The 25,192-nt window shown below is 47.1% G+C and overlaps 1 protein-coding gene across 14 annotated transcripts in view; it reads right to left on the minus strand.

Annotated features, from left to right (window-relative positions):
• Nucleotides 1–25,192, minus strand: part of SEMA4D (semaphorin 4D) — a 109,524-nt gene that overhangs the window by 16,354 nt on the left and 67,978 nt on the right. For 10 of the 14 annotated variants that reach the window (XR_006655920.2, XM_045197693.2, XM_045197692.2 and 7 more), the window contains 14 exons: nt 23,141–23,250; nt 22,871–23,013; nt 21,421–21,566; nt 18,267–18,329; nt 16,560–16,658; nt 15,849–15,942; nt 15,112–15,225; nt 14,008–14,159; nt 4,915–5,090; nt 4,685–4,841; nt 3,397–3,619; nt 2,494–2,609; nt 663–835; nt 531–574 (listed from right to left, as the gene is read on the minus strand). Coding sequence is in view for 13 of the 14 variants with exons in the window: in XM_045197693.2 (XP_045053628.2) it covers nt 531–574; nt 663–835; nt 2,494–2,609; nt 3,397–3,619; nt 4,685–4,841; nt 4,915–5,090; nt 14,008–14,159; nt 15,112–15,225; nt 15,849–15,942; nt 16,560–16,658; nt 18,267–18,329; nt 21,421–21,566; nt 22,871–23,013; nt 23,141–23,142 (1,702 nt within the window). In the remaining variant the exon portion in view is untranslated. Of the gene's footprint in view, nt 1–530; nt 575–662; nt 836–2,493; nt 2,610–3,396; nt 3,620–4,684; nt 4,842–4,914; nt 5,091–14,007; nt 14,160–15,111; nt 15,226–15,848; nt 15,943–16,559; nt 16,659–18,266; nt 18,330–21,420; nt 21,567–22,870; nt 23,251–25,192 lie in introns of all 14 variants that reach the window. The other 4 variants (XM_045197688.2, XM_024563345.3, XM_045197689.2 and 1 more) reach the window with 3 other exon arrangements.

The following is a 25,192-nucleotide window of genomic DNA, read 5'->3' on the forward strand; positions in this document are numbered from 1 at the left end:
CTAGTGGCCACTGCACACATCAGTCTGAGCAGTGCTGTTCTCCTCCTCCTAAACTTGTCTTTACTGATAACAGCCATAAGGTCAGGGACTCAAGGGAAGGAGCCCATGGGCATGTCTGCCTTCTGCTGGGACACACCTGGCCCCCTGGCAGGGAGTGATATCACCCGCGGGGAACACTACCCATGTCTTGACTTGACTGCTCGAGGACTAATCTTTCCTCCAGTTCACAAGAGGTACAGGCTTCATTTAAGAAGCCCAAGCCAAGAGAAGAGAGAAGCATCTTAAGAGCAGACATTACAATTTGGGATAAAGAGTGATTTCCAGGACACAAATATACTATGTGGCTTCAAACATCCTTTTCTGCAATAAAAGGTTCAAAGAAAGGTTATGAGGTCTGCCAAAAGATACTTGATCTCTGTTCTGAGTAGAACAAGAAAAAAATGTGGAAAATGCCACAGCACCAAAGTGTCATGAAATGGTTACGAGACTGGCCAATCTTGAAGGGAGCATAGAGAGAATGAGCAACTTACCAGGACAAGCAGACATATCCCCACTCATCTCCTGAATCAGACCCCTGCAAAACAAGGGGCACAGAGTTCGTACGTGCTCTTGAGGTGGGGCAGGCAGAGCACCTGCATGCCCCACATCCCGCCGCTGGGTACCTGCTTGAGCTGTGGCTCTCATGCAAGACCACACAGGCCATCCTGGCAGGGCTCCAGGCACAGTAGGGGTCCCGGGCCAAAACGCAGTCTTCGCAGGTGCTGTGCTTCCCACAGAAGGCCACGGGGGCCTGGACCACACCCGAGTTGGAACCAGCATAGATAAAACTTTTGTCCTGTGGGTAAAAACAGATGAGAATAGGTGGGCCCCAGGCAGCCAGTAACATTACAGGGAGGGTGACAAAGTACCTCCTGAAGGAGGAGCGAGGCAGGGTCATATTCCAGACAAACCTGAGGGCAGTGTGTGAAAGCATGAGTAGCACATGATTTTCGAGCAAGATCTGCATGCTAACTTAGGTGCACTGGGCCTTGGCCCGGACCCCTCCATCCATGTCCAGGCATCCACCACCCTCCGACCACCAGCAGAGAACATCTCTGAGCCTGTTCAGCCCTCCTGGGGAGTAAGACCCACCAGCTGGACACACCTGGCCTCACTACAGGCCAGAGGCTGCAGGGCACAGCCTCAGAACTCAATGTGAGCCCCAGAGCGCAGAGTGCAGTGTCCTCAGTGTCTGCACCCAGCCCAGCCCATAGCAGGGGTCACAAACAAAGGTTGCTGGAGAGTGAACACCATACTAGTAAATGATGTAAAAGCGATGAGGCATCCGCTTGTCACACGTCTGTATTTATGAGGGAGAAACATGCAGATGGAAACTTGACTGCCACATTCAGAAGCGGGGCAGAGCAGGGCAGACTCCTTTGTGCTCTGGCATGCTTGGTTTAGGATGTCCCCACCCTCTGACCCCCTTTCGCAGTGCCTAGAGCTGGCTGCAAGCTGGCACACAAGCCATCAGGGCTGGCTGACTTCTTCACTGAGCTTGGCTGGAACAAGGCCCCATACAAGTCCACCAGAGCAGATCTGGGACTTCTAATTTGGCTATTGGTGCTCACTCTCTCCTTTGCTTGGGAGCCTACATGTCATCTTGATGTCCAAGAAAGACCTTCTGGTTAGCATCAGAAGGTTCCAAGTTTACACAGAGCTTAGTATTTTGACTTAGATGAGATACAACGGCCTGCATCTTCAGAGGACAGGTCTAATTAACTTCAAAGTCTGGCTGGAGCTCAAAGTCCCTGATGTGGCTCCAGATCTTCTGGTTTGCGATGTATCAAAGGTCACCAGCCCAACATGTACAAGCACAGCTGAGAGAAGGGAAGTCCCCTCTGCCATGCAGTCAAACTGTGGGACAAGCAGCAGAGAAACCAGGCACATTGTCCGCCTGTGTACATCAGTAGAGACCTGGGCAGAGGAGACTATGTGCCCACCACGGTCAGAAAGAGTGAGAGTGCCACAGAGCACAGTTAGGGAGTCATCTGGCTTGCAGAGGTGAGGAAAATTTCCTTTGGGTGAGAGGCCAAGCAGGCAACTTCAAAGGGCCATCAGGAGCTACATAGGGACCCTAGCAAAAGTGTGGACATGATATAGCACAGAACGCTGATGTGTAGGCCACATCAACAGCATACTGTTGACAGGGTCTCACCCTCGCCAAGTTCAGGTCACTGGAAGTGCTTTCATCATAGGCCAGCATGTAACTTCCCTAGCATAATGTGGGCCCCAACTCAGTGAGAGTCTGCCAACTTTCAGGACAAAGTTACATCTTCCCAGACTGTCTCCCCCTAGCCCAAACTCCACAGAGTGAAGGACTCTGTAAGAGCCCAAAGGTGGGCTCCTCTGGGCTAGACAGACAAAGGGGCCTGGCCAGCCCAAGCCCAGTGACCACCAAGACACGAGGCCATGAGAAGGCTACCCCTGCCTATAGCCATGCGGTCCCTTTACCTTCTTGGAAGACAGCAACAGGGTCTGAACTGGTTCCAAGTCCTGGAAGAGCTGTGTCTCCTCAATGATGTGAATGTCGTTCTCAAGGCTGATGGCTTTATGCAGGGCACCCCGGTCTGCAAGGTCAAAGGACACAGGTCAGTGACTAGCCCTGGAAGGAGAAGATGCTGCTGCATTGTCAGCCAGAGCTGGCAGCAGTCACCCTTCTTGCTCTCCACTCCTTCCTCAAGCCCAAGACATGGAAACATATGGCATTTTTGCATTAGAAATAGAAAAAGAAAAGCCATGGCAAAATAAACAATGGAGACTCAAGTGGTATCAGTTATTCCCAGTGTTTTATGAAGAATAAACAAATTTTCATTCTTGATGCCAACTTCCTTATCAGTGCAGCCAACACTGTGACATAAGACCAACCTAAAGTGGTTTTTGGGTTCCACCAGCCCCCAGGGTGCCATCCTGCAAGGTGGCCCCTGACAGGTGAGGGCAGGGCCCTCCCTGCTGCTCAGAGGCATGACTAGAAGGCACCCAGTGTTGACCTCAGCATTGCCAACTGCTGCTGTGCTGGGCACTGACTTCCATTCCAGAAATACTTGTTTCCTAATCCACGAGCTCCCGGGAAACAGTGCTTCCTGTGGCAGGTCAGGACAGGCAGGGGAGAGGTGCTCTCATCTGGCTCCCTTGGCACCTACCCTGACCTACCAGACCTGAATTTCCAGATCTGGGCCAGGATTTACATTTCTAACAAGTACCCAAGTGTTCTGATGGTCACAGAGATCTGAAGCCACTAGGGTGTGGAGACTTCTCAGAAATAGAAACTGCTCAGTGTGCCTGAGGGAGATGGTAGCTCCACTCAGCTAAGGCCAGCTGGATTTACCAAGGTTGTTACCAAGGCCTGGGACCTACCTGTGCTGAGAAACATGACGTCATAGATGGTCCCATCCAGGGCCTGGGTCCGGTCCACCACAATCTGTGTGTAGTTCACACCGCTTTTGATCAGCCTGGGCCTGTTGTCTATCGGGGTCACAGAGTCATCCATCAGAGGGTGATCTTTGACAAACTGCAGTGTCTTGTCAGGCAGATTGAGAGAGCTGGAGAAGTTGGCTGCCCGCGCCTCGTGGTTGATGCACTGCAGAGAGCAGACACCGCTGTGTTAACCATAATCCACAGACAGCCCCCATGTGCTCTGCACAAAGACAGGCTTCCAGGAGGCGTAAAAGTAGGGACTGCAGAGTGGATTTCGTAAAAAAGGGGAAGAACCAATATGGCCGATCCTCAGAAATCTGAAGACATAGTGTCATAAAGCATGTAGGAGACACAAGTGTCCCTTTACTCACAAGATATAATTAAGTTTCATGATACATAGTGAGGTAATTTTTCATCTATTTATAAATGAAAAAAATATTAAATTTTTGAAATAAAAAAATAAATACTGATTATTTGATAGCTTTCCAATAAAAGAGGACTGGTAAAAAATTCCTAGAAATGGTCCAACTCTAAACAGCATAAAGGTCAAGAGCATAAAGTATTCTTTTTTCTGTCCTAGGTCCTGATGTGCACAACCCAAAACTTGTGACCCAAGTGAACATGCTTTACTTAATAATATGTATGGAAGAAGTAATAACTGGTGCCAGGGAGGAAAGACAGTCTTGAGGGTGAGCCCCAGGCACTAGGCCACTCCCTCAGGTCACAGACCCCCTCCTGGGCCACACACACCAGTCACAGAATGAATGCTCATAGCTGAATTGATCTAGAAACTGAATTGGCCTAGAAACTGATTTCTACATAAACTTCACTACTTTTAAGAGACAAAGTGTGATTCATATTGATAAATAGAGAGTACATGAAATCATGTGTTTTGGCCATCTCTTTGCCAAGAAATCATGTTTTTCTACAGAAAATAGAAAATGAAACATATCTAACTATATTACGCAACGTAGAACACCCCGTGCCAGCCAGAACAGACTCTTGTTGGGGCAGTATGCGGCAACAGCAGTTACACAACACGCCAATGAAAGGAACACAGGAAAAGATTAGAGTGCCTGTCGCCTGTCCCAGTCCCACGGGGATGCCCACTCTCTGCAGAGACAGACACGAACTGGGGCGTGGCACAGGGGTGTGTGCTGGGTGGTGCAGGGGGTGCAGCATGCTCACCCTACACTAGGTTCCCGCAACCTGGGCCCCTCTCACTCACCGCCCCTGGCCTTGGCGTGGGCACAGCCCCATTGTAGCGTACCCACTTGGTGTGGGACTGCTCCACTGTGGCACTCTGCATGTACTTCCCTCGGGAGAAGACCGCCTCAGCTGTAGAGAGGTTGTAGGCGCACACAGCCGACAGACCCACATTGTTCCTGGGGAGGAAAGGGCCATGTGACTGCCCGGAGGGTGGGAGTCTGGAGAAACCCCAAAAGCCCTGGTACTTACAGCTGTGGGGTGAAGACCCCGTAGAACACAGGCTCCTTCAGGCCTGGAGACCTGAGGATGAAGACAGCCCGCAGCACATTGAAGATGAGGTTGATCTCTGGCTTGGAGCAGATGAGCCTGGCCTTCAGGAAGGATGTCCACTTCTTCTGTAAGGTCCTCAGGCCACCCTGGTCCCCCTGAAATACAAAGATATGCAGGTAAGATGAGGGTATATTCCCCATGCAAAGGTGACAAATGAGGTGCGTGGGCCCACAATAGCTCTGTCTGAATGAAATGAAGCCATGCTGAAAAAAAGCCAACTGCAGACAACTACGTGACTTGGCACTCCTTCCATGCAGATTGGGCTGTGGATTAAAACCAACCCAACAAAACTCTGCTGATGAAAAGCCACCTATGGCAGCTAGAATAACTGTTCAAACCTGCCCACATTCAATGTCAGAGCACATTTTCATGGCTCTGAACCTGTGGCCTCTGCATGTCCGTGAGTGACCTGTTCTGAGTGACCTGTGCGGTCAGAAGCCAGTGGATTTATCGGTTCCCCAGTCTGTCTCAGGCCAATATGTGCAGGTCTGGTCTTCCCCAACAGATGCTCCTCAAGGGAGAGGAGGATCTTCACTTCCTTTCTCTCCACAACATTTTCTGCTGAAGTGCTTTGGACCTGCCAGGTTCTCCATAAACACTTTTTAGTGACAATCACAGAACACACCTGCTATGACTTGGTCCAGAGAGAAATAATGAAACACAGAAATAAGGATGCAGAGGAATGTAAAGCTAAAGCATCCTTATCTATTTTGGATACAACTGAAAATGAATCCCTCACCAACTTTACACTGAACGGTGAAAGCCCAATACCAAAGAATATGGTTAATATGATGAACAAGAAGCAACTTTCTGTAACTACCAATTAGTACTTTTTAAAAATTTTATTATTTTATTGTTGTTCACCTACAGTTGTCTGCATTTTCTCCCCACCTCTCCAACCCACTCCAGCCAAACCCACCTTCCTCCCTTGCTTCCACCCTCCCCCTTGGTTTTGTCCATGTGTCCTTTACAGTAGTTCCTGAAATCCTTTTCCCCACGGTCCCCTCTCCACTCCCCTCTGGCTATTGTTAGATTGTTCTTAACTTCAATGTCTCTGGTTATATTTTGTTTCCTTTTTTCTTTTGTTGATTACCTTCCAGTTAAGGTGAGGTCATATGGTATTTGTCCCTCACTGCCTGGCTTATTTCACTTAGCATAATGCTCTCCAGTTCCACCCATGCTGTCACAAAGGATATGAGCTCCTTCTTTCTCTCTGCTGCGTAGAATTCCATTGTGTAAATGTACCACAGTTTTTGAATTCACTCATTTGCTGATGGGCACTTAGGTTGTTTCCAGTACTTGACTATTGTAAATTGTGCTGCTATGAACATTGGGGTGCACAGGTTCTTTTGGATTGGTGTTTCAGGGTTCTTAGGGTATAATCCCAGCAGCAGAATTGCTGGGTCAAAAGGCAGTTTCACTTTTAGTTTACTGAGGAAATTCCATACTGTTTTCCACAGTGGCCACACCAGTCTGCATTCCCACCAACAGTGCCCTAAGGTTCCCTTTTCTCCGCATCCTCTCCAGCACTTGTTTGTTGATTTGTTTATGTTGGCCACTCTGACTGGTGTGAGATGGTACCTCATTGTGGTTTTAATTTGCATCTGTCTGATGGCTAGTGATGCTTAGCATCTTTTCATATATCTCTGGGCCCTCTGTATGTCTTCCTTGGAGAAGTGTCTGTTCGAGTCCTTTGCCCATTTTTTAATTGGGTTCTTTGTCTTCCTGGAGTGCAGTCATGTGTGTTCTTTTTATACTTTGGAGATCAGATTCTTGTCTGAGGTATCATTGGCAAATATATTTTCCCATACAGTTGGTTCTCTTTTCATTTTAATGCTGTTTTCTTTGGCCATGCAGAAGCTCTTTATTTCGATAAGGTCCCTTTTGTTTATTCTTTCCTTTATGTCCCTTGCTTTAGGGGATGTGTCTGTGAGGATGTTGCTGTGTGGAATGTCTGAGATTTTTCTGCCAATGTTTTTCTCTAGGACTTTTATGGTGTTATGACTTATATTTAAGTCTTTTATCCACCTTGAATTTATTTTCGTGTATGGTGTAAGTTGGTGATCGAGTTTCATTTTTTTGCATGTAGCCATCCAGATCTCCCAACACCATTTGTTGAAGAGGCTATTTCTGATCCATTTTATGCTCCTCCCTCCTTTGTCAAATATTAATGGACCATAGAGACTTGGGTGTATTTCTGGGCTCTCTGTTCTGTTCCACTGGTCTATGCACCTGTTTTTATGCCAGTACCAGGCTGCTTTGATTAGTGGCCTTGTAATACAGTTTGATGTCAGGTATTGTGATTCCTGCTGCTTTGTTCTTCTTTCTCAAAATTGCTGCAGCTATTTGAGGTCATTTATGGTTCTATATAAATTTCTGAAATGTTTGTTCTAGATCTGTGAAATACATCATGGGTACTTTAATAGGGATTGCATTGAATCTATAAATTGCTTTGGGTAGTATGGCCATTTTGATGACATTAATTCTTCTAATTCATGAGCATGGTACATGCTTCCATTTGTTTGTGTCTTCCTTAATTTCTTTCTTCAGTGTTGTGTAGTTTTCTGAGTATAGGTCTTTTACCTCCTTGGTTAGGTTTATTCCCAGGTACTTTATTTTTCCTGTTGCTATATGAATGGGATTTTCCCCCTGATTTCTGTTTCTGATGTTTCATTGTTGGTGTACAAGAATGCCTTTGATTTCTGAGTATTGACTTTGTATCCGGTTGTTTTGCCAAATTCATTTATTAACTCCGGTAGTTTTTTGGTCGAGTCTATGGCATTTTCCACGTACACTAGCATGTCATCTGCAAACAATGACAGTTTCATTTCCTCCTTTCCAATTTGGATGCCTTCTATTTCTTTTTCTTGTCTGATTGCTGTGGCTAGGACTTCCAATACTATGTTGAATAGGAGTGGTGAGAGAGGGCATCCTTGTCTTGTTCCTGATCTTAGTGGGAAAGCTCTAAGTTTTTGTCCATTGAGTATGATGTTGGCTGTAGGTCTCCCATATATGGCCTTTATTATGCTGAGGACTGCTCCCTCTATTCCCACTTTGCTGAGTGTTTTTTATCAGAAATGGGTGCTGTACTTCATCAAATGCTTTTTCTGCATCTATTGATATGATCATGTGATTTTTGTCTTTGCTGTTGTTTATGCGATGTATTATGTTTATTGATTTGCGAATATTGTACCATCCTTGCATCCCTGGGATGAATCCCACTTGGTCATGGTGGATGATCTTTTTAATGTATTGGTGGATGCAATTTGCCAATATTTTGTTGAGGATTTTAGCATCTATGTTCATCAGCGATATTGGCCTGAAGGTCTCTTTCTTTGTTATGTCTTTATCTGGTTTTGGGATTAGGATGATGCTGGCTTCATAAAAAGAGTTTGGGAATCCTCCATCTTCTTGAATGTTTTGAAATAATCTGTGGAGGATGGGGTTTAGCTCTTCCTTAAATGCTCTGTAGAATTCTCCTGAGAAACCATCTGGTCCAGGGCTTTTGTGTGTTGGAAGCTTTTTGATTACTGTTTCAATTTCATCAGGTGTTATTGGTCTGTTGAGGCCTTCTGCTTCTTCTTCATTCAGTTTTGGAAGGTTATATTTTTCTAGAAGTTTGTCCATTTCATCTAGGTTTTCACATTTCTTGGCTTATAGTTCTTCATAGTAATTTCTTACAATCCTTTGTATTTCTGTGGTATCAGTTGTGGTCTCTCCTCTTTCATTTCTGATTGTGTTTATTTGGATCCTCTCTTTTTTTTTCTTGATGAGCCTACTGAAAGGCTTGTCGATTTTGTTTATCTTTTCAAAGAACCAGCTCCTGGATTCATTGATCCTTACAATTGTGCTTTCACTCTCTATGTCATTTAACTCTGCTCTGATCTTGGTTATTTCCTTCCTTCTGCTTGCTCTGGGCTGTCTTTGTTGTTGTTCCTCAAGTTCTTGTAGGCGTAGGGTTAGGTTGTTTGTTTGAAATGTTTCTATCTTTTTAAGGTAGGCCTGTATTGCTATGAACTTCCCTCTCAGGACTGCCTTTGCTGAGGCAGTGTGTCCCATAGGTTTTGGGTTGTTGTGAGTTTATTTTCATTTGTTTCCAGAAAGTTTTTGATTTCTTCCCTAATCTCGTTCTTGACCCATTCATTGTTTAGTAGCATGCTATACAGTCTCCATGATTTTGAGTGTTTGGGGTGTTTTCCTTTCGGGTTGGTTTCTAGTTTCAGTCCCTTGTGGTCAGAGAAAATGCTTGATATGATTTCAATTTTCTTGAATTTGTTGAGGCTTGTTTCGTATCCTATCATGTGGTCTATCTTTGAAAACATTCCATGTGCATTTGAAAAGAATGTGTATTTTGCTTCTTTGGGATGAAAGGCTCTATATATATCAGTTAAGTCCACTTCATCCAAGGCCTTGTTCAATGCCACAGTATCTTTGTTGATATTTTGTTTAGAATATCTGTCCATCTTTGACAGTGGGGTATTAAAGTCCCCTACTATAATTGTGTTGCTGTCAATATCTTTCTTGAAGTCCTCCAAGATTTTCTTTATGTATTTGGGTGCTCCTATGTTGGGTGCATATATATTTACTATTTTATGTCTTTTTGATGGATTCTTCCCTTGAGAATTATGAAATCACCTTCTGGATCTCTTTTTATGGCTCTTTTTTTGAAGTCTATTTTGTCTGATATGAGTATTGCTACCCCTGCTTTTTTTCCCCTGTCCATTTGCTTGGAATATTTGTTTCCAGCCTTTTACATTTAAGTCTGTGTAGGTCTTTTGTCCTGAGGTGGGTCTCTTGTAGGCAGCATATGTGTGGGTCATGTTTTCTTATCCATTCCACTATTCTGTGTCTTTTGATTGGGGCATTTAATACACTTTCGTTTAATTTTATTATTGATAGGTACTTATTCATTGCCATTTTTTCGTACCTTTGCTCCTGTCTCTTTCATTGTTTTTCTTCCTGTTCTCAAAGCAAGCCCTTTAGCATCTCCTGCAGAGATATTTTGGAGGAGGCATATTTTTTGAGGCTTCTTTTGTCTGGGTAGCTCCTTATTTGGCCTTCCATTTTTATTGAGAGTCTTCCTGTGTAGAGGAGTCTTAGTTGCAGTCCTTTGTTTCTCATTACTTGGAATATTTCTTGCCATTCCCTTCTGGCTTGTAGTATTTCCATTGAGAAGTCATCTGCTAGCTTTATCAGGGCTCCTTTGTATGTTACATCCTTTTCTCCCTTCCTGCCTTTAAGATTCTCTCTTTGTCTTGGAATTTTGCTATTTTAATTATGAACTTTCTTGCAGTGGGCCTGTTTGTGTTTCTTTGATTGGGGCCTTCTGTGCTTCCTTGATTTGTGTGACTTTTTCTCTCATCAGATTAGGGAAATTTTCCATCATTACATTTTCAAACAGGTTTTCTATCCCTTGCTCTTCCTTTCTCCTTCTGGTATCCCTATTATATGGATATTATTATGTTTCATATTGTCTTGCAGTTCCCTTAACCCTTCTTCATTCTTTCTGAGTCTCTTTTCCTTTTCTTGCTCTATCTTGGTGTTTTTTTCTACCTTGTCCTCCAGCTTGCTGATTGGATCCTCTGCTTCATCTAGCGTACTTTTGATTCCTTCTACTGTGTTCTTCAGTTCAGAAATTGTATTCTTCATTTCCTCTTGGCCCTTGTTGATAGTTTCTACATCCTTTTTCGTGTTGATGTAGTTTGCAGTGATTTCATTGTAGATTCTGTGTATTTTTTGGTAATTATCTGTGAGTTCATTAAGCTTCGTTATAACCAATGCTTTGAACTCAATATCTGATAGTTGACTTGCCTCTTTTTCATTTACCATTCTTTCTGAGACTTCCTCCTTTCCTTTCATTTGGGGATTGTGTCTTTGTCTTCCCATTGTTTGTGAGACTCTTCCTGTTAGCCTCTGCTTCTTAAGTTACTCTGTTTTGTCGCCCTGGGTTTATGGTGTGAACTTCTGTGGCAGAATACCTGTGAGATTCAGTGGTACAGTCTCCTTGATCTCCCAAGCTCACTCATCTTGGGCTGTGGTTTATGTTGGCTCTTTTGCATGTCTTTGGTTTTTGGTTGTTGTTGGGTATTTCTTTGGTGGGTCCTTCCCACTAGCTGGTTAACTGAGGGTGACTCTGTCCACCACCTCTTGTTTTCTGTTGTGCAGGTGTGGGCAGGTTGTGTTGGAGCTGGTTTTTCCATGTGTACAAGGTTTTGTGGCTTTTGTCTTATTCTTGTTCAGTTGTTTTTTCTGAGTAATTTCTCCACTACTCAGCTGTATTTCCAGATAGGTCCTGGGTTGAGTTAGTGTGGCTTCCAGTCCCTCCTTCACCTTCTTCTGATCTTATCTGTTGGTGGTTCCTTTGCTGGTGGGTTTCCTCTTCCAGGATGTATCCTGGTGTTCACAGCTTCTATCTACTCTTTTTAGTGATAGGTTAGAGGGGGAACGTGAAATGTTTTAAGATAGCAGGCGTGTATTCTATGATATTTAAAGTACCAGCCTGTAGAGAAGAGATAGGAGATCCTTTGGGTATGTATAGTGTTAACCGTTATAATTCACCCATCTAGTCACTTTTTAGTAAGGGTGGAAAGAAGATAAGACTCTTGGTGGAGGTGGGGAAGGATTGTGATTTGTATCTAGAAAGCTGTGAGCTTGTGATAGGTCAGATTATGAGGTAAAGTGAGAGTAAAGAGTAGAAAATAGGTGTAATGTGTGAGAGAATAGAGTTAACCACACCAGTAATAAAGTTCAGGAAACAGTGAAGTGGGCTGAGATCTGGGAGGGGTGCTGTGTAGTATTTACAAATGTATGGAATAGCTATTATTTACAATAGTAATGGAGAAACAATCATATGACAGAATCTATGTGATTTGCATAATTAGAATAGGGAGTACAGGTCCTAGAGTAGTATGCTAATGGAACACAAGTGAAGTGAAAGACAGTTAATTAATGATACACTATGAAAGAGAACAAGGGGAAACCAGTCAAACAATGCAAATTAACCAGTCAAGTGAAAAAGACTAAACAGAAAGAAGAGAAATACAAAAATATTCATAAAATGAGAGATGTAAAACTAATGAAAAAAATACAAATATACAATAACTTGCAAGTTTTCTGGAGTGGCAAAGTGAAATTTGTTTCACTGTCTCAGCTGTTGGGATACCCTCCCTTATGGTCCAACTCTGGTCTTTTCACACTTCCAGGTTTCATTGTCTCACTTGTGGGAATTAAAAAAAAAGAGAGAGAGAGAAGGAAGAAGAGATATAAATGGAAGAAAAGAAGGAATAAAACAAGAAAGGAGAGGAAGAAGGTGTTAAAAGAAAAAAAAAAGAAAAATAATAAAGAATTACTATTAAAAAAAAAAAGCCTTCTGCTGGCTTCAAACTGGCCAAGCCAGTTTTGCTGGTCTTTTTGCCTGCAGCAGGCTGAGCGGGGCTTAGTTTCACTCTTCCCAGTTCCTGATCAGCACTGGCCAGCCTCCAGCCCAGTTCCCCAGCAGCCTCTGGTGCTGCAGGTTCCAGAGTGTACCTTCCTCGGGGCTACAGGTGTGAGCAGGGGCCTTCAGAGGTGCGCACTCTCCCTGGTGCCTAGGATGTGGGCTCGGGGCCTTCCACACCACAGTGGGAGTGCCGAGGGGCTGGGTGGGGAGGAGGCTGGAGCTGCTGCTGCAGAATTCCCCAAACTGCCCCTGAGTGTCTCTTTTTTTCACTTTTTCTTTGTGAGAAATTCCTCCTGCTCAATCCTGCCACTCCATACAAGGGCCTGTCCTCTCACACAGCCCACCTCTCCAGCTAGACCAGGGACTGTCTGCGTCAGGGCCTGTCACAGCCCAACACTCAACTCTCCCCAGCCGGCATACACGGTCTCTGTGGATTTACCACTTGTCCTTATTCTCCTCCCTGCTCCTCCCTGCGACTTCAAGCAACCAGGTCTCTCCTGGTGCTGCTCAAACCTTGTTTGGAAGGGGAGGGAGCCGTTAACCCGGCTCTCTCCCAAGAGTCCTGCGGCAGACTGGGCAGGCGCCGGGCCTGGGGCTGCAGTCGCCCTGGTCCCCATGCTGATCCCAGGGACCTTATTGTCCTAAAGCAATCCCCTTACAGTCTGGTTTTTCAGTGTCCTCTACACTTTTTGGTCTCCTATCTTCATAAATGCTGGGGTACTGTTGGCTGTTCGCTTTGTTCCTCAGTAGATCCTCTAGGTGTTTCACCAGTTGCTGGGGGAAGTGAACCCTGCTCCTACCTATCTCACCACCAACTTCCCAAAGCCCTGATTTGTAGTTCTTAATCCCTTCACCTTTCCACTCATCTCCCTGACCCCTTTCCCACCTGGCAGCCATCAAAATGTTCTCTGTATCTATAATTATATTTCTGTTCTGCTTGCTTACTTTGTTTTGATAGATATGTATTGCCATTTTATTGTTCATATGTTTGATCTTACTCTTCTTCTTAAAGAAGATCCTTTAACATTTCATATAACACTGGTGTGGTGATGATGAACTCCTTTAGTTTTCTTCTTGCCTGGGAAGTACTTTATCTGCCCTTCGATTCTAAATGATAGCTTTGCTGGGTAGAGTAATCTTGGTTGTAGGCCCTTGCTTTTCATCACTTTGAATGGGGATGTAAAGTACAGCATAGGGAACAGAGCAGCCAAAGAATGCATATGTGTGACCTATGGACATGGACAAGGGTGTAGGGATTGTCTTCTCAGTGGAGAAGAACAAAGGAGGAAAAACAAAAAAGTAACTTTCTGTAACCCAGGAAGGTATGTCAAAAGCAGACCCTCTGAGGACAGGAAGCCAACTATCGGTCACTCAGGGTGCCAAGCTCCCTGGGTTTCTAGCTCTTTCCACATGCCCCAGAAGGAAGAACCATCCACACTGACCCCTGTAGCACCAAGGAACAGCACGGTAGGTAAATCGACCTTTTGAGGGAAGTATGGGGCCTAGACAAGGTGACTAATCCTACATTCTGTCCTCACAGATGGAAACAAAGAGAAATGGGGAAACAGCCTCACCTTGCACACCCTCGCTACCCGGGGGATCATCAACTTGAAGACAAACTCGTATTCCACAGATACCTCTGTGAAGAAGAAGTAGATTTTGTCGTCCCCACCCTCGGTGCTCTCTGGGGTCTCTCGAATCACATCGGCATAGACAAAGCTGGGCTCTGCAGGAAAGAGACACCTGGTGATCCCCAACCCCCCCCCCCAAGGAGTCCAGGCACCCCCTGCACACAGAGAAAGTCCTGGGCACATCCCTGAATTTATGGAGGGACCCAGGCATATCCCTGAATATGCCAAGGAGCTCGGGCATGTCCCTTTACACCCTCCCTGCAAGACACGGAGGGTGCATGTGTTATGCCCCAAACAAACTTCAGTGTCCAGAGTGATGATGGTGCCCATCTTGTCCTCCTCAGCCCAAAGAGGTGTCCTGATGTGGTTCTGAAGCACATGCTCCTGAACAGTCCCTAGAATTTGAGGCTGGGCCTCCCAATTGGCAAGCAGCCCAGGGCCCAGGAGGGCCAGATCCCACCACCCCAGAGACCTGCTAGTAGATGTATCTTTGCTGGTTTAAATAGCACCTGCCTCAGACAAACCCCTAACCAGCAGGCCATCCCATGTAAAGGAGGGACATACTGTCCCTCACATCACCTGCCTCTGAGAGTCTAGGAGGCTTCCAAGCCCTGACCCTGCTGGCTGGTGCCCAGGAAAAAAGCCTTGTGTGAGTGGCCTTGAGCCTTCTGCACCATGAATGCAACGTGGACACATGCTGCCCAGAGGTAGCAAGGCAACATCACACAGTGATCTGACCAGCCTGAGCTCCCATGGACCATCAGATCCTCAGTTTAGGAAAGTGTCCTTGATCCATTTTCTAGGAGGGTAAAGGCAGCCTTAAATAGTGATCTCTCAGTGGAAAAGAAAACATGGAAGCCCAGGTAGCTAGCTACACAGTCCCGAACAGTTCCAGAAACTCACCTACCACACCAGCTGACAAGAGCTCTGGGGCCCACAAGAGGTCAAGCCAGCAAAATGTTCCAGCATTATAGCGCCGTGGGGCTCTCCTGGTGAAGAGGCCACCCGAGTAGAAAAACACCTTCAATGTCACCCCCTACTTCTTACCGTTGAGCCAAGGTATTGCGTACTCCGTTCTCAGAGGACTGTGGGAAGAATTTCGGGAGATGATTGGCTCACTTCCCAAAAAGTTGTATGATGTCCCTGAATAAAGTTCTCCATCTTCAAGGCCCAGGAGGAATGAGGAGAAGGGAGTTAGCACCAGTGCTGGGACAGACACTCAACCCCTCACTTTCCTTTACACTCCAACCCGAGCCCTGTGGGACATAGAGGGACCATCGCCTGCTCCTGGGACACGTTTCTTTGACACAGATAATCATATGCTCCTTGTTCAACTGTTTTTATGAGAGTCAGAGATAATAACTAACAGGAACAAGTGACTCCTGCCTTAGGAAAATAAAGCATGACAGGGGGAGCACAGGCTCAGGGCCTGCTTGTCTCAGTGCATGAGACAGCTCCAGGGCTCAGTCACAAAACTCCCTGCCTACAAGAGTGTCAGCTCTATGGGGCCAAGTAACCCAGACAATCTACACAAATGATGGCAATAAAATAACCTCTCCCCACAGGTACAACTTGTTGACCATGGTGGGGCTGGCTATCCTTCTGAACAATGAATTCACGCTCACGTCAGACGGTCTAAGGAGAGGAATGTGTACCTTTGCCGAGGACAGTGAGAGGGGAGCAGGAGGAGACTACGGAAAAGGGGGAGGCACTGAGCATCCTGTGTGGCTATTCGGTAGGTGGCAGGGCCCTGCCAGTGACAGGCATCCCATAGCACAACTCACCAACCATGACAGACGTGTAGCTTTGCGCTGGGTCAAAGGGGCATCTTCCTTTGCCATCTTCATTTCTCCCATGGAACTGAAAAGATGTTAGGTTCTACAATTGAATGGAAGAAAGTATCATCAAATGCCTGAATTTCAGTAGTAACAATGCATTTTTGTTGTATCATCAATTTTAGACTCGCTGTTTGGGGGAAGAGTGCGTGTGCAGCAGGCCAGAGCAGTCTAAGGTCTGGACACCAGCACCCCAGTACCCTGGCTCTGAAGAACTATTCAAGACCTTGGTGCCTTAGTTTATTCATCTGTGAGATGGAGATGGCAGTGCTGGTGCCTCTAGGGTTGTAAAGTCCTGACTTTGACACTTGATAAAGACCTTTGTCATAGCCAGGCCACCCTCATAAAACACGAAACATGACAAGGAGAAGGGGGCATGATATTGGATCATGGCACATTGGTGCTTCTTGCTATCAACACTGTACTTCCCAGAAGGTCCTCCCATGCCAGCTCTACACTGGGGCCATGGTCCCGTGAATCATGCCCTCAGTCACAACAGTTTACAGACAGGACGCTGGGGCCTGAGTGGGCCCCAGTTGCCCCTCCTCACACAGCTGGAAATTAGAACAAGTTTCTGTTGTGCAGAGTGGAGACTGCCTGACACCTGCCAGGGGCCCCACTCTGCTGTAATGCTGACCAGGTGAGGGGCCCAAGCTTTACCAGGTGGTCACAGGCTGGCTGGAAGGCATTGGTCCCACACACATAAAGGGCAGTGGCGCCAAGCGGCTGTAGCACTCGGATATAGTTGAGACATTCAGTCTAAGAAGAGAAATGCACAGGTCAACCACCACCAGCTTCCACTGGATGCTCTCCACATCCACACTGGTCACACTGCTCACTTCAGAGCCCTAAATTAGCAGAGCACATGCTGACATCAGCTCCTGCATGAGCAGCTCTGACTGCACTGACTGCGCCCTCTCTCCGACGCTCCCCCTTCCCGCACCAGCCCTGCCCTGGCCGCTCTCCCAGAGATCCTGTCCTGCCCCTAGGCAAACTTCAATCTGTAGCCAGGCTGAGTGCTTTGGGTTCTGCAATGTCCACAGCTGGCTGTCAGTGCTAAATGGGGAGTTTCACTGCAATCACTAATTTATACCCAGAAAGAAAAGATGTGCTGGCCAAAAAAGCAATGAAAGCTGACCTCAAGTCTTACCACCCACCACAAAAAAAGTGTTTTTACTCACAGAACACACAAACCATGCATTACTGACAGACCTGCAGAGGTGCATGTTGTGTAGGGTTCTTTTGGCCTGCTCCTCTGGGGGACCCTACCCTCCTCACCCCAACACATGACACTGGAACCACTGCTTGGGGATCGGCTGTGTCTGACCTGCCCAGCCTGGGGGATAGGCTCGACTAGTGAGGGGGCTCTAAGCTTAGCTCCACATCAGAAAGGCCGCAGGAAAACCAGGTGCCACTTAAGGACCCACTTGCTATTTTAGGCTGAAATGAGATTGGGTTACATGCACTATCATTTGAAATTATCACCGCTCAGGAAGGCTTTTTTGTACTATAATTGCTTTTAATCTGGTTGGAAGTAATTCGTGCTCCCTGTAAGAGCTGGGAGGGACCCCTGTCCAGTGCACGGCCTTAACATGGGCCACGCAAAGCTCTGGTCTAATTTAGCTTGAAGACAACTCCCTGAGACATCTGTTATTACATTGAAATGCTTACATTTTTCCTCATTTCCTAAAGTAACTTTGGATTTAGTGGCTTTAGTGAAACTATTTAGCATTTTGCTAAAAAAGGTTAGCAAAACATTACTTATCTTTTTAAAAAAGTTTTAATCATTTTGAAAACAGCCAACAACTGCTGAAAGTTACCATAACTCAGCTGTCAGGACCAACTATCAAGGGAGACAGGGCTCTCAGACCTCAAGACTCTGACACCTGTCCAGCACAAGCTGGGGGCAAGGCTGCCCTGTGGGTAGGGGATAACCCAGAGCTCCAGAGGGAGATGAACACTCAGCTCACCTCTTCCCATGGCCACCATGCTGAGGAGCCCGGTACTCCTGGAGAAAGGATGAGTGTTGCCAAAAATCCAGAAATCCTATCTCAATCCCTCCAGGCTGCTGGGATGCAGGGGGCATAAACCCTACATTTTACACCATTAGCAGCAGGCACCAGAAATCACTTTCCATAGTTAAAGTTTTAGGTCATTTGAATAAGTTCATTCAGTTAAACTTTAAAAAGTGTTTATCAAATGTCTCCATTTGATTCTGATTTTGAGAGACCCAATCTCACTATCTGGGAATAGAGGGGTAGGTGAGTCGTGAGAGACCCAGGCTGCATTCCAGCAGTAGCGGCATTCAGAAGATTAAATCAATGAGGTACTTACTTGTGTGTTTTTGTAGCTTGCAAAAGAAATTACCTGTTTTGATTTCCCCTTTTCTGCGCATTTTGCTTTTTTATCTTCTGAGACCTTCCAATATGCCTGTCAGGAGGAATAAGAATCTATGTCAGTGCATAGTCCTCCTTTTGAAAGCAGACACTGGTATAAGAATGCACAGTTTACAAAGCACCTGATGGCACGACAGCAGATTTCTCCCAAGACAGTGAAACGTGAGACTGCAAAGTGAGGCTGAGAGAGCAAACGTTGAGTGAAGGTCCTAACTGGGACCCTCGTCTCGAAGTCAGAGGGGCCTGGGAGGGCTCTCCCCGTCCCTGTTACTCACTGCAAACAACAGCAAAAACTAAACTACTGAAAGTGAGGATTAATTTATTAAAAAGCTAAACTGTAGGTACTTTCAAACATCAAAGTGGGTTTTTAAAATCCATTCAATAATGACAGTGAGGAGGGAGGTATAAGGGGACTAAATGGTAATGGAAAAAATATATAATAAAGACTATATGTTAAAAAATAAAAAGGTAAAATCCATTTAAAAGTGGCCCTAGAGCCCAATAAAAGAAACCTTGACGTTGACTTCCACTATTGGCTCAATGGCAGGATTGGGGGGCTTCTGTGAATTTTACGTGACAGCCGCAGTTGAGCATCCCAAAGCAACACCGCTCAGGTTGAGCGACGCCCGTGGAGATCTGTGTTCCTGCTGCTTACACCAGTTGGACTCGTGAATAGGACCGTAAGGCCAGTGGGTTGCTTGCCCTCCAGAGGATGGACAGTAGCAAGCCACATGACTGAGGGCTCCCACACCCCTGCCTTTCCTCTCCCACATGGGGCTATGCCATGATTGATGCCAAATATATACATTTTCTTTTTTAAAAATATTTTATTTATTTATTTTTAGAGAGAGGGGAAGGGAGGGAGAGAGAGAGGGAGAGAAACATCAATGTGTGAGAGAAACATCAACCAAACTGCCTATCACATGCCCCCAAACTGAGGCCCAGGCCCAGAACCCAGGCATGTGCCCTGACTGAGAATCAAACCAGAGATGTTTGGGTTCACAGGCCAGCACTCAATCCACTGAGCCACACTAGCCAGGGCCAAATATATATATTTTTTCCACCCAGAGAATCAAAGCCAGTTATTGAGGCTCAAAGGTCAGGAAGCAAAAAGGCTTCTCCATGGCAGGGAGGTGAATCCCTGCCATGTGTCCTCCACACTAACTCAGCTTCCAGTCAAGTCTGAACAGCAGGCACAGCAACAGAGCAGCACATTTTCAGAGAAACAAAGTCCCTATTAGGATACTTGAAAGCAGAATCAAGTCTCATTTCAAACAACAACTTCCTTCAGAAATGACAACACATGATTTCATCACTATCTATATGAACTGCACAAAAACAGGGGGGCATGAACTTGACAGGCCCTTGATCCCATTCATGGGGTTCACTGAAGCCTGGCCATGGCTTTCACTTTTTCTTCTCCTTTATGTAGAGGAGGCCTGAAGCTACTCCCTCACTCCAAGGGGTTGTAATAATGCCATGCACAGAACAATGACAGCTCTGACTGAGCACCCCAGTGGTCACACATGCACTTATTTTCAAAAGGTAATGACCAGAAGTTCATTTATGTGTCAAACAGAAATTGGTACTATGTATGCCCTGGCTGGTGTAGCTCAGTGGATTGAGTGCCGGCCTGAGAACCAAAGGGTTGCTGGTTCAATTCCCAGTCAGGGCACATGTCTGGGTTACCATGTCCCTGGTAGGGGGCATGTGAGAGGCAACCACACATTGATGTTTCTCTCCCTTCCTTCTTCCTCCCTTCCCCACTCTCTAAAAATAAATAAATAAAATCTTTAAAAAAAAAAAGAAATTGGTACTATGCTAGACTCTGGAGATTAAGACAAAACAAAAAATAAAAGGTCTGGGGCAGAAAATGCACAATTTCTGCACAAGAGGAGCCTGAACCATCTTGATTTCACAGACTGAGAAAACTACACCAAGCACTAAAAACTCACAAGCCAAAGAGAAGCTGCCACTGGTCAGGGAGGGGACAACCTGGGCATCAAGGGAGGACTTGAATGCAAATGGATCAAGGGGTTTCAAACACCTTTAAATCCATGAATCCAGGGTCATACAAAAAAAAAAAAAAAAAAGAAGAAGAAAGAAAGAAAGAAAAGAAAAAGAAAAAGAAACAATCAAACAACTCCCTGTCTCCCTTTGGAAAGACATGAGCTGGCAATAGGCATGTCCCCTTTGAAGGTGATTTCTGGCTCAAAAATGGAGAAGGAAAAATACAGAAAATCCCATTTTACAATGCGTGATGGTGCTGGACTGCAAGGGCTGAGGGCCAGGAGACAAACACCTGCCTCAGTGGCTGGGGGCCCTGCCCATACTAAGGACACCAAGAGCCAGACTGATGAGGCTGGGGGCGACAGGGCTACAGAGTGGCTCTCCCAGCAAGGGCACCCAGGGAGGCTCCTAGAAATGGGGACTCAAAGGACAGAGTGCCCAGGGGCACGGATGGCCTAATCTCCACCGGATTCAAACTGAATGGTCTAACATCATTGATCAGAGAGTCTGTGAAATCTGAACACTTATTATTTGACAACATTCATTTTTTGGATATGATAATGGTATTTTGGTTATTTTGAAAAAAAAAAAAGAGTCCCTTACTTTAGGAGATACCCAGAGAGACATTTGAAAGATGAGGACCATGTATCTGGGTTTTTCTTCACAGCCATGAAGAGGGAGCAGAGCGTGGAGATGGAGGTGGGGGGGGTGGAGGACAAGGGGCCCACCCCCATCCATAGAAGGTGCAATGGGCAGAGGATCCAGCACATCACTCCCTCCACTCCTGTGTGCCCTTGAACTTGTCCTTAATAACAACTGCAGACGTTCAAGCTGAAAAGAGGGTGGGTGGTCCTTGGGTGAGGCTGTCAGGGGACATCTGAGATTGGGGCTGCGTGGACACAGAGCAGGAAGGAAGCTGCCAGATGACAGGGCCCTCAGCCCACGGACTGGAGGGGAGGCTGCTCTTTAGACAGGACATCTGAGGCCTGCCGCAGGCTGAGCATGGCCAAGGAAGGGCCTGACGACTGAGGAGGGGCCCCATGTGCTGATCTGAGCAGAAAACACTGCAAAGGTCTACAGCCCAGACTGCAGGGGAGCTGGAAGCCAGGCCATACCTCATGCTGCTTCTGGGTGATGTCGAGTGCATTCACAGCAAACACGGCTTCCCGGGCGCCCACATACAGGGTGTCCTTGTCTTCACTCAGCAGCAAGGCTGAGTAGTTGAAGATGCCTGGCTGGTGAAACTTCACCAGCTGCACCTCTGGGGAGAGAGGGGCCAGGGTGAGGGGAGCTATTAGGCATTTCTGAGCCTGGGTACACCCTGAGCATCTGCTCTCACCTCAGCACCGCTGTACTGCCACCCCCCACCCCCCAGAGCCAGAGCTCAGGTACCTCTGGGTGGACCAGTTCTGCTGAGGCAGCCACCAAGTGCATGGGTCCCCTGTGAGGTCCCAGGGCCACTGTGCTTGACTAGTGCCACGGTCAGACTTCTCTTTCTGCTCCCTCCAGCCGAGAGTTCCAAACCCTGCACTCAGTGTGGCCTCCAGCAGCATGACCTCCCAGGAGCATGACCTCCTGGCAATGTGACTGGGGACCTGCCAGGAGTCTGCAGGCCAGATACACCTCAAGCTGCTGACCATGGCAGCTCCCTACACTTTGTATGAAACTTTTGTCTGTGTGTGTTGAATCATCCATAGATTAGGTACATAAAGATTTTAACTATTTAGGATTTTCAGTTAAAAAAATTTACCTTTAATGAAATTGATTCAGTGAATATATCCCTTAACCCAAGTATTTTTCAGGGATAACCAATACAAACTTACAAAGCAGAGAAAGAAGTGACATTTTCCCTTACTATGTAATTAATTGATCAACAGCTATTTAGGAACAGGAAGAATGTAATTGTTAGCTACTAGGGGGTGATATAAATATATTGACGTTGTTTTCTAAGGAGCTGTTTCTTCTTTTTAACCACCCCAGCATCAATGTGAGTGTTTTGAACTTGGCTTTCTGTGTATTCATTCAGGGGTTAGGAGTCCATGCCTCCTGCTTTTCTAAGTACCAGCATCAGAGACTGAGGCACACAGGACACAGGCCCTCCCAGCAAACCACCTACCCGCAGCTCTTGTGGACAGCCCAGCCATGCAGGCTTTGAGCCTGGGAAGCCAGGGTACCGATCCCAAGACACAGCTCCCAAGCAAAGAAATAAATACAAAAGAAACTAATAAACAGCAAATGGGAACCCCCAGCCTGAAGCTCTGCTGCACAAAGTTAATGTTCTCAAAACAGGACACAGTGTGGTTTTTGCCCAAGACAGTGGGCACCAAAAGTCACCAAGCAGGGAGATGGGCTTCCTTTAGGGGCCCTGGATTTAGAAACCAGATCAGCAGGCCCTACCAGTTCCGCGAGTGTTTCCGGTTACCAAAACACCTCCTGCACCATGGTGGTGCAGACTACCTGCTTACACACAGGTGCCAAGAGCACAGAGCCAGCCAGCCAATGGCGCACATGCATCTCAGCATCATGAGCAGATGCCCTCAGCACCCGACTAGTTGCTGGCCTCACCTCTGTGCTCCCAGATGATCCTTGGTATGGGTGCAAATGCCACAGCTGCCTCAAACACCATGGCGAGGGCAGTGAGCAGCCCCCCGGTGGGGGCACACATCCTCATCGGCAGGGGCTGTGGCAGGGACTTCAGCAGCAAATGCCTGTGGGCAGGGGAGGCCACAGTGAGGGTCCGGGTGGAGGGTCAGGGTGGAGGCTGCTCAGAGCCCTGGAGCTGTGACCTGCAGCACTGCCCGGAACTGATAGGCACCGTGACCCCCAAGGACCCACATTTCCCAGCACACTGGGTGGGGTCAGGTGGCTCTCGCCACTGCCAATGTCACAGGACTCTTGGTTCTATTCTTAAATGGTGTGCTTCTTTCCGACCTTCTGCAGAAACTCTGGAAGAAAGCCAAAAGGAAGGGGTGACCAGTCAGGATGTGTGGCAATACGGCCTACTTTCTGTTTGCTCGGTGTCCTCCAGAACTCTGCTCTCCCCACAGCTCCAGCCATGGGCTTTGTCTGCTGAGTCGCTGAGGGGGCAGGGATACAGAAAACTCTGAGGGGAACAGACACTGTACCCCAGATGCTCTGTAGCAATGCCAGAGTTACAGGAGTCAATGCTTCCCTCCCCTGAGGCCACCAGGAATGCAGGACAGATAGCAGGACCTAGACCTGGGGACAAACGCTCACCTGGCTGCCCAGCTGGTAATGCGATAGAGAGGAACAGAGTTTCAGTTTCCCCCGGAGACTTTGGATTCCCAAGCTGTACTGCTCATCAAGAAAGACAGCCAGAGTGAAGGGCCAGAGGGCAGCACAGAGGCTGAAATGTGTGCATTTGCACACACATGAACATGTGTGACCATGCCATGCAGGAGTGGCTGACTTTCTGCAGGGGACAGGGCCTCCATCCCCAATGGGCCCATTCCTCCAGCCTCCCTGAAAAGTCTGTGTGCCAGGGAAACAGTGGCCATGGGCTCTGGTTTGTCACTGAGAAGAAGTACCTCATTGAAAGCACAAGCCTGTGCTGAAGAGAGAAACTGGAGCTGGGGGCCCACATGCCTCCTGGCACCTGCACTCTACCTGTCCCACGTGCCATCTGCAAGGTTCCTTGACGTCAGCTTCAGGCTAGCTGGCTCCAGATCAGTAAGTCAGGCGATCCATCACAGCGCCTGTCCTGACCCACGGGCCCGCTAGGATCCCAGTAAGACTCTGAGATGGTCTCTTATTACTTCCCCGGAAGGAGCTCAAACCAACACACTGGCTGAGCAGACGCAGGACCCTTGCCCAGTACCTTTGGGGAGTACAGTTAAGTTACAGCAGAACCCATCCCACACTCTGCAGTCACGCTGTCCCCAGGAGGCTCCATGGGTCCACCGGTGCTCGACCTCCTCACTGAGTTTCCCCTTCTTTAAGATAGGCCCTGGGAGTTGGCCGTCACCACCTCCTTCTCATCCTCCCACCCCCCACCAAGCAAACCACCTCCAGGTCTATCAGTCCAACTGACACCCCAGGCTCCTCTCTGGAACCTTCCCTTCACCCCATCAGCACTGCTAGACTCCTGACTTCACCTCGCCTCAACGATATCCAAGGGGCAGCAAATTTCCTCATTCCCTCCCCCATGGAGGCCCCCCACAACTGCCCATACACTAGTACTTATCCAGCTGCCTGCCCCACCTCAATCCCCTATACATCAGGCCAAACCAAACCTTCCAAAAGGGTTTTAAAAGAAGTTTTGGTTTCCTGTTCAACTAGTCAAGTCACTGCTTCCAGGAAGCCCTTTCATCATCCCATCTGGGGAAGTCACCTCTTGCATTTCCTCTTGCACCCCCAGTGTCCTTATCTGGCCCCCAAAGCCCAGCAGATAGCATACTAGTCCTCAGTAGCCCTCTTGAGCTTAAAAGGTTCCTTTTTCGTTTTCTTTTTTTTTATTTGTACACGTGTCAATAAGGTACAACCACCACCCAGCTCCATTTCCTAAGGAAGAACTGATGGGGACTCTCACCAAAGGCACTCACCCACTGGGGAACATCAGGCACCACTGAGCCTCATCTGCTCCCACCTTCCTCACCAGCACCCCCTCTGCACTTATTCTTCTGGGCCTGGAGGCCCACCCAGCCAGGCTCCCAGTCACCTGGTATCTGTTCCCCATCCTGACCTACTATTAGCCCTTGAGGTCAGGGAGCACCCGGTTCCTCATTTTCTCCTGGACTGCCACATACTGGGCAGATGTGGCACCCCTTTGACACAAAGGACCAAAGAGACATTACTGTCAGCTTCTCAAGTACTGCAGTGTCACCCTTGCTACTCAAGTCCATCATGATAATGTATGGCTGTACACCA

This window comes from Desmodus rotundus, chromosome 1 (genome assembly GCF_022682495.2).
Source record: "Desmodus rotundus isolate HL8 chromosome 1, HLdesRot8A.1, whole genome shotgun sequence".
NCBI lineage: Eukaryota > Metazoa > Chordata > Mammalia > Chiroptera > Phyllostomidae > Desmodus > Desmodus rotundus.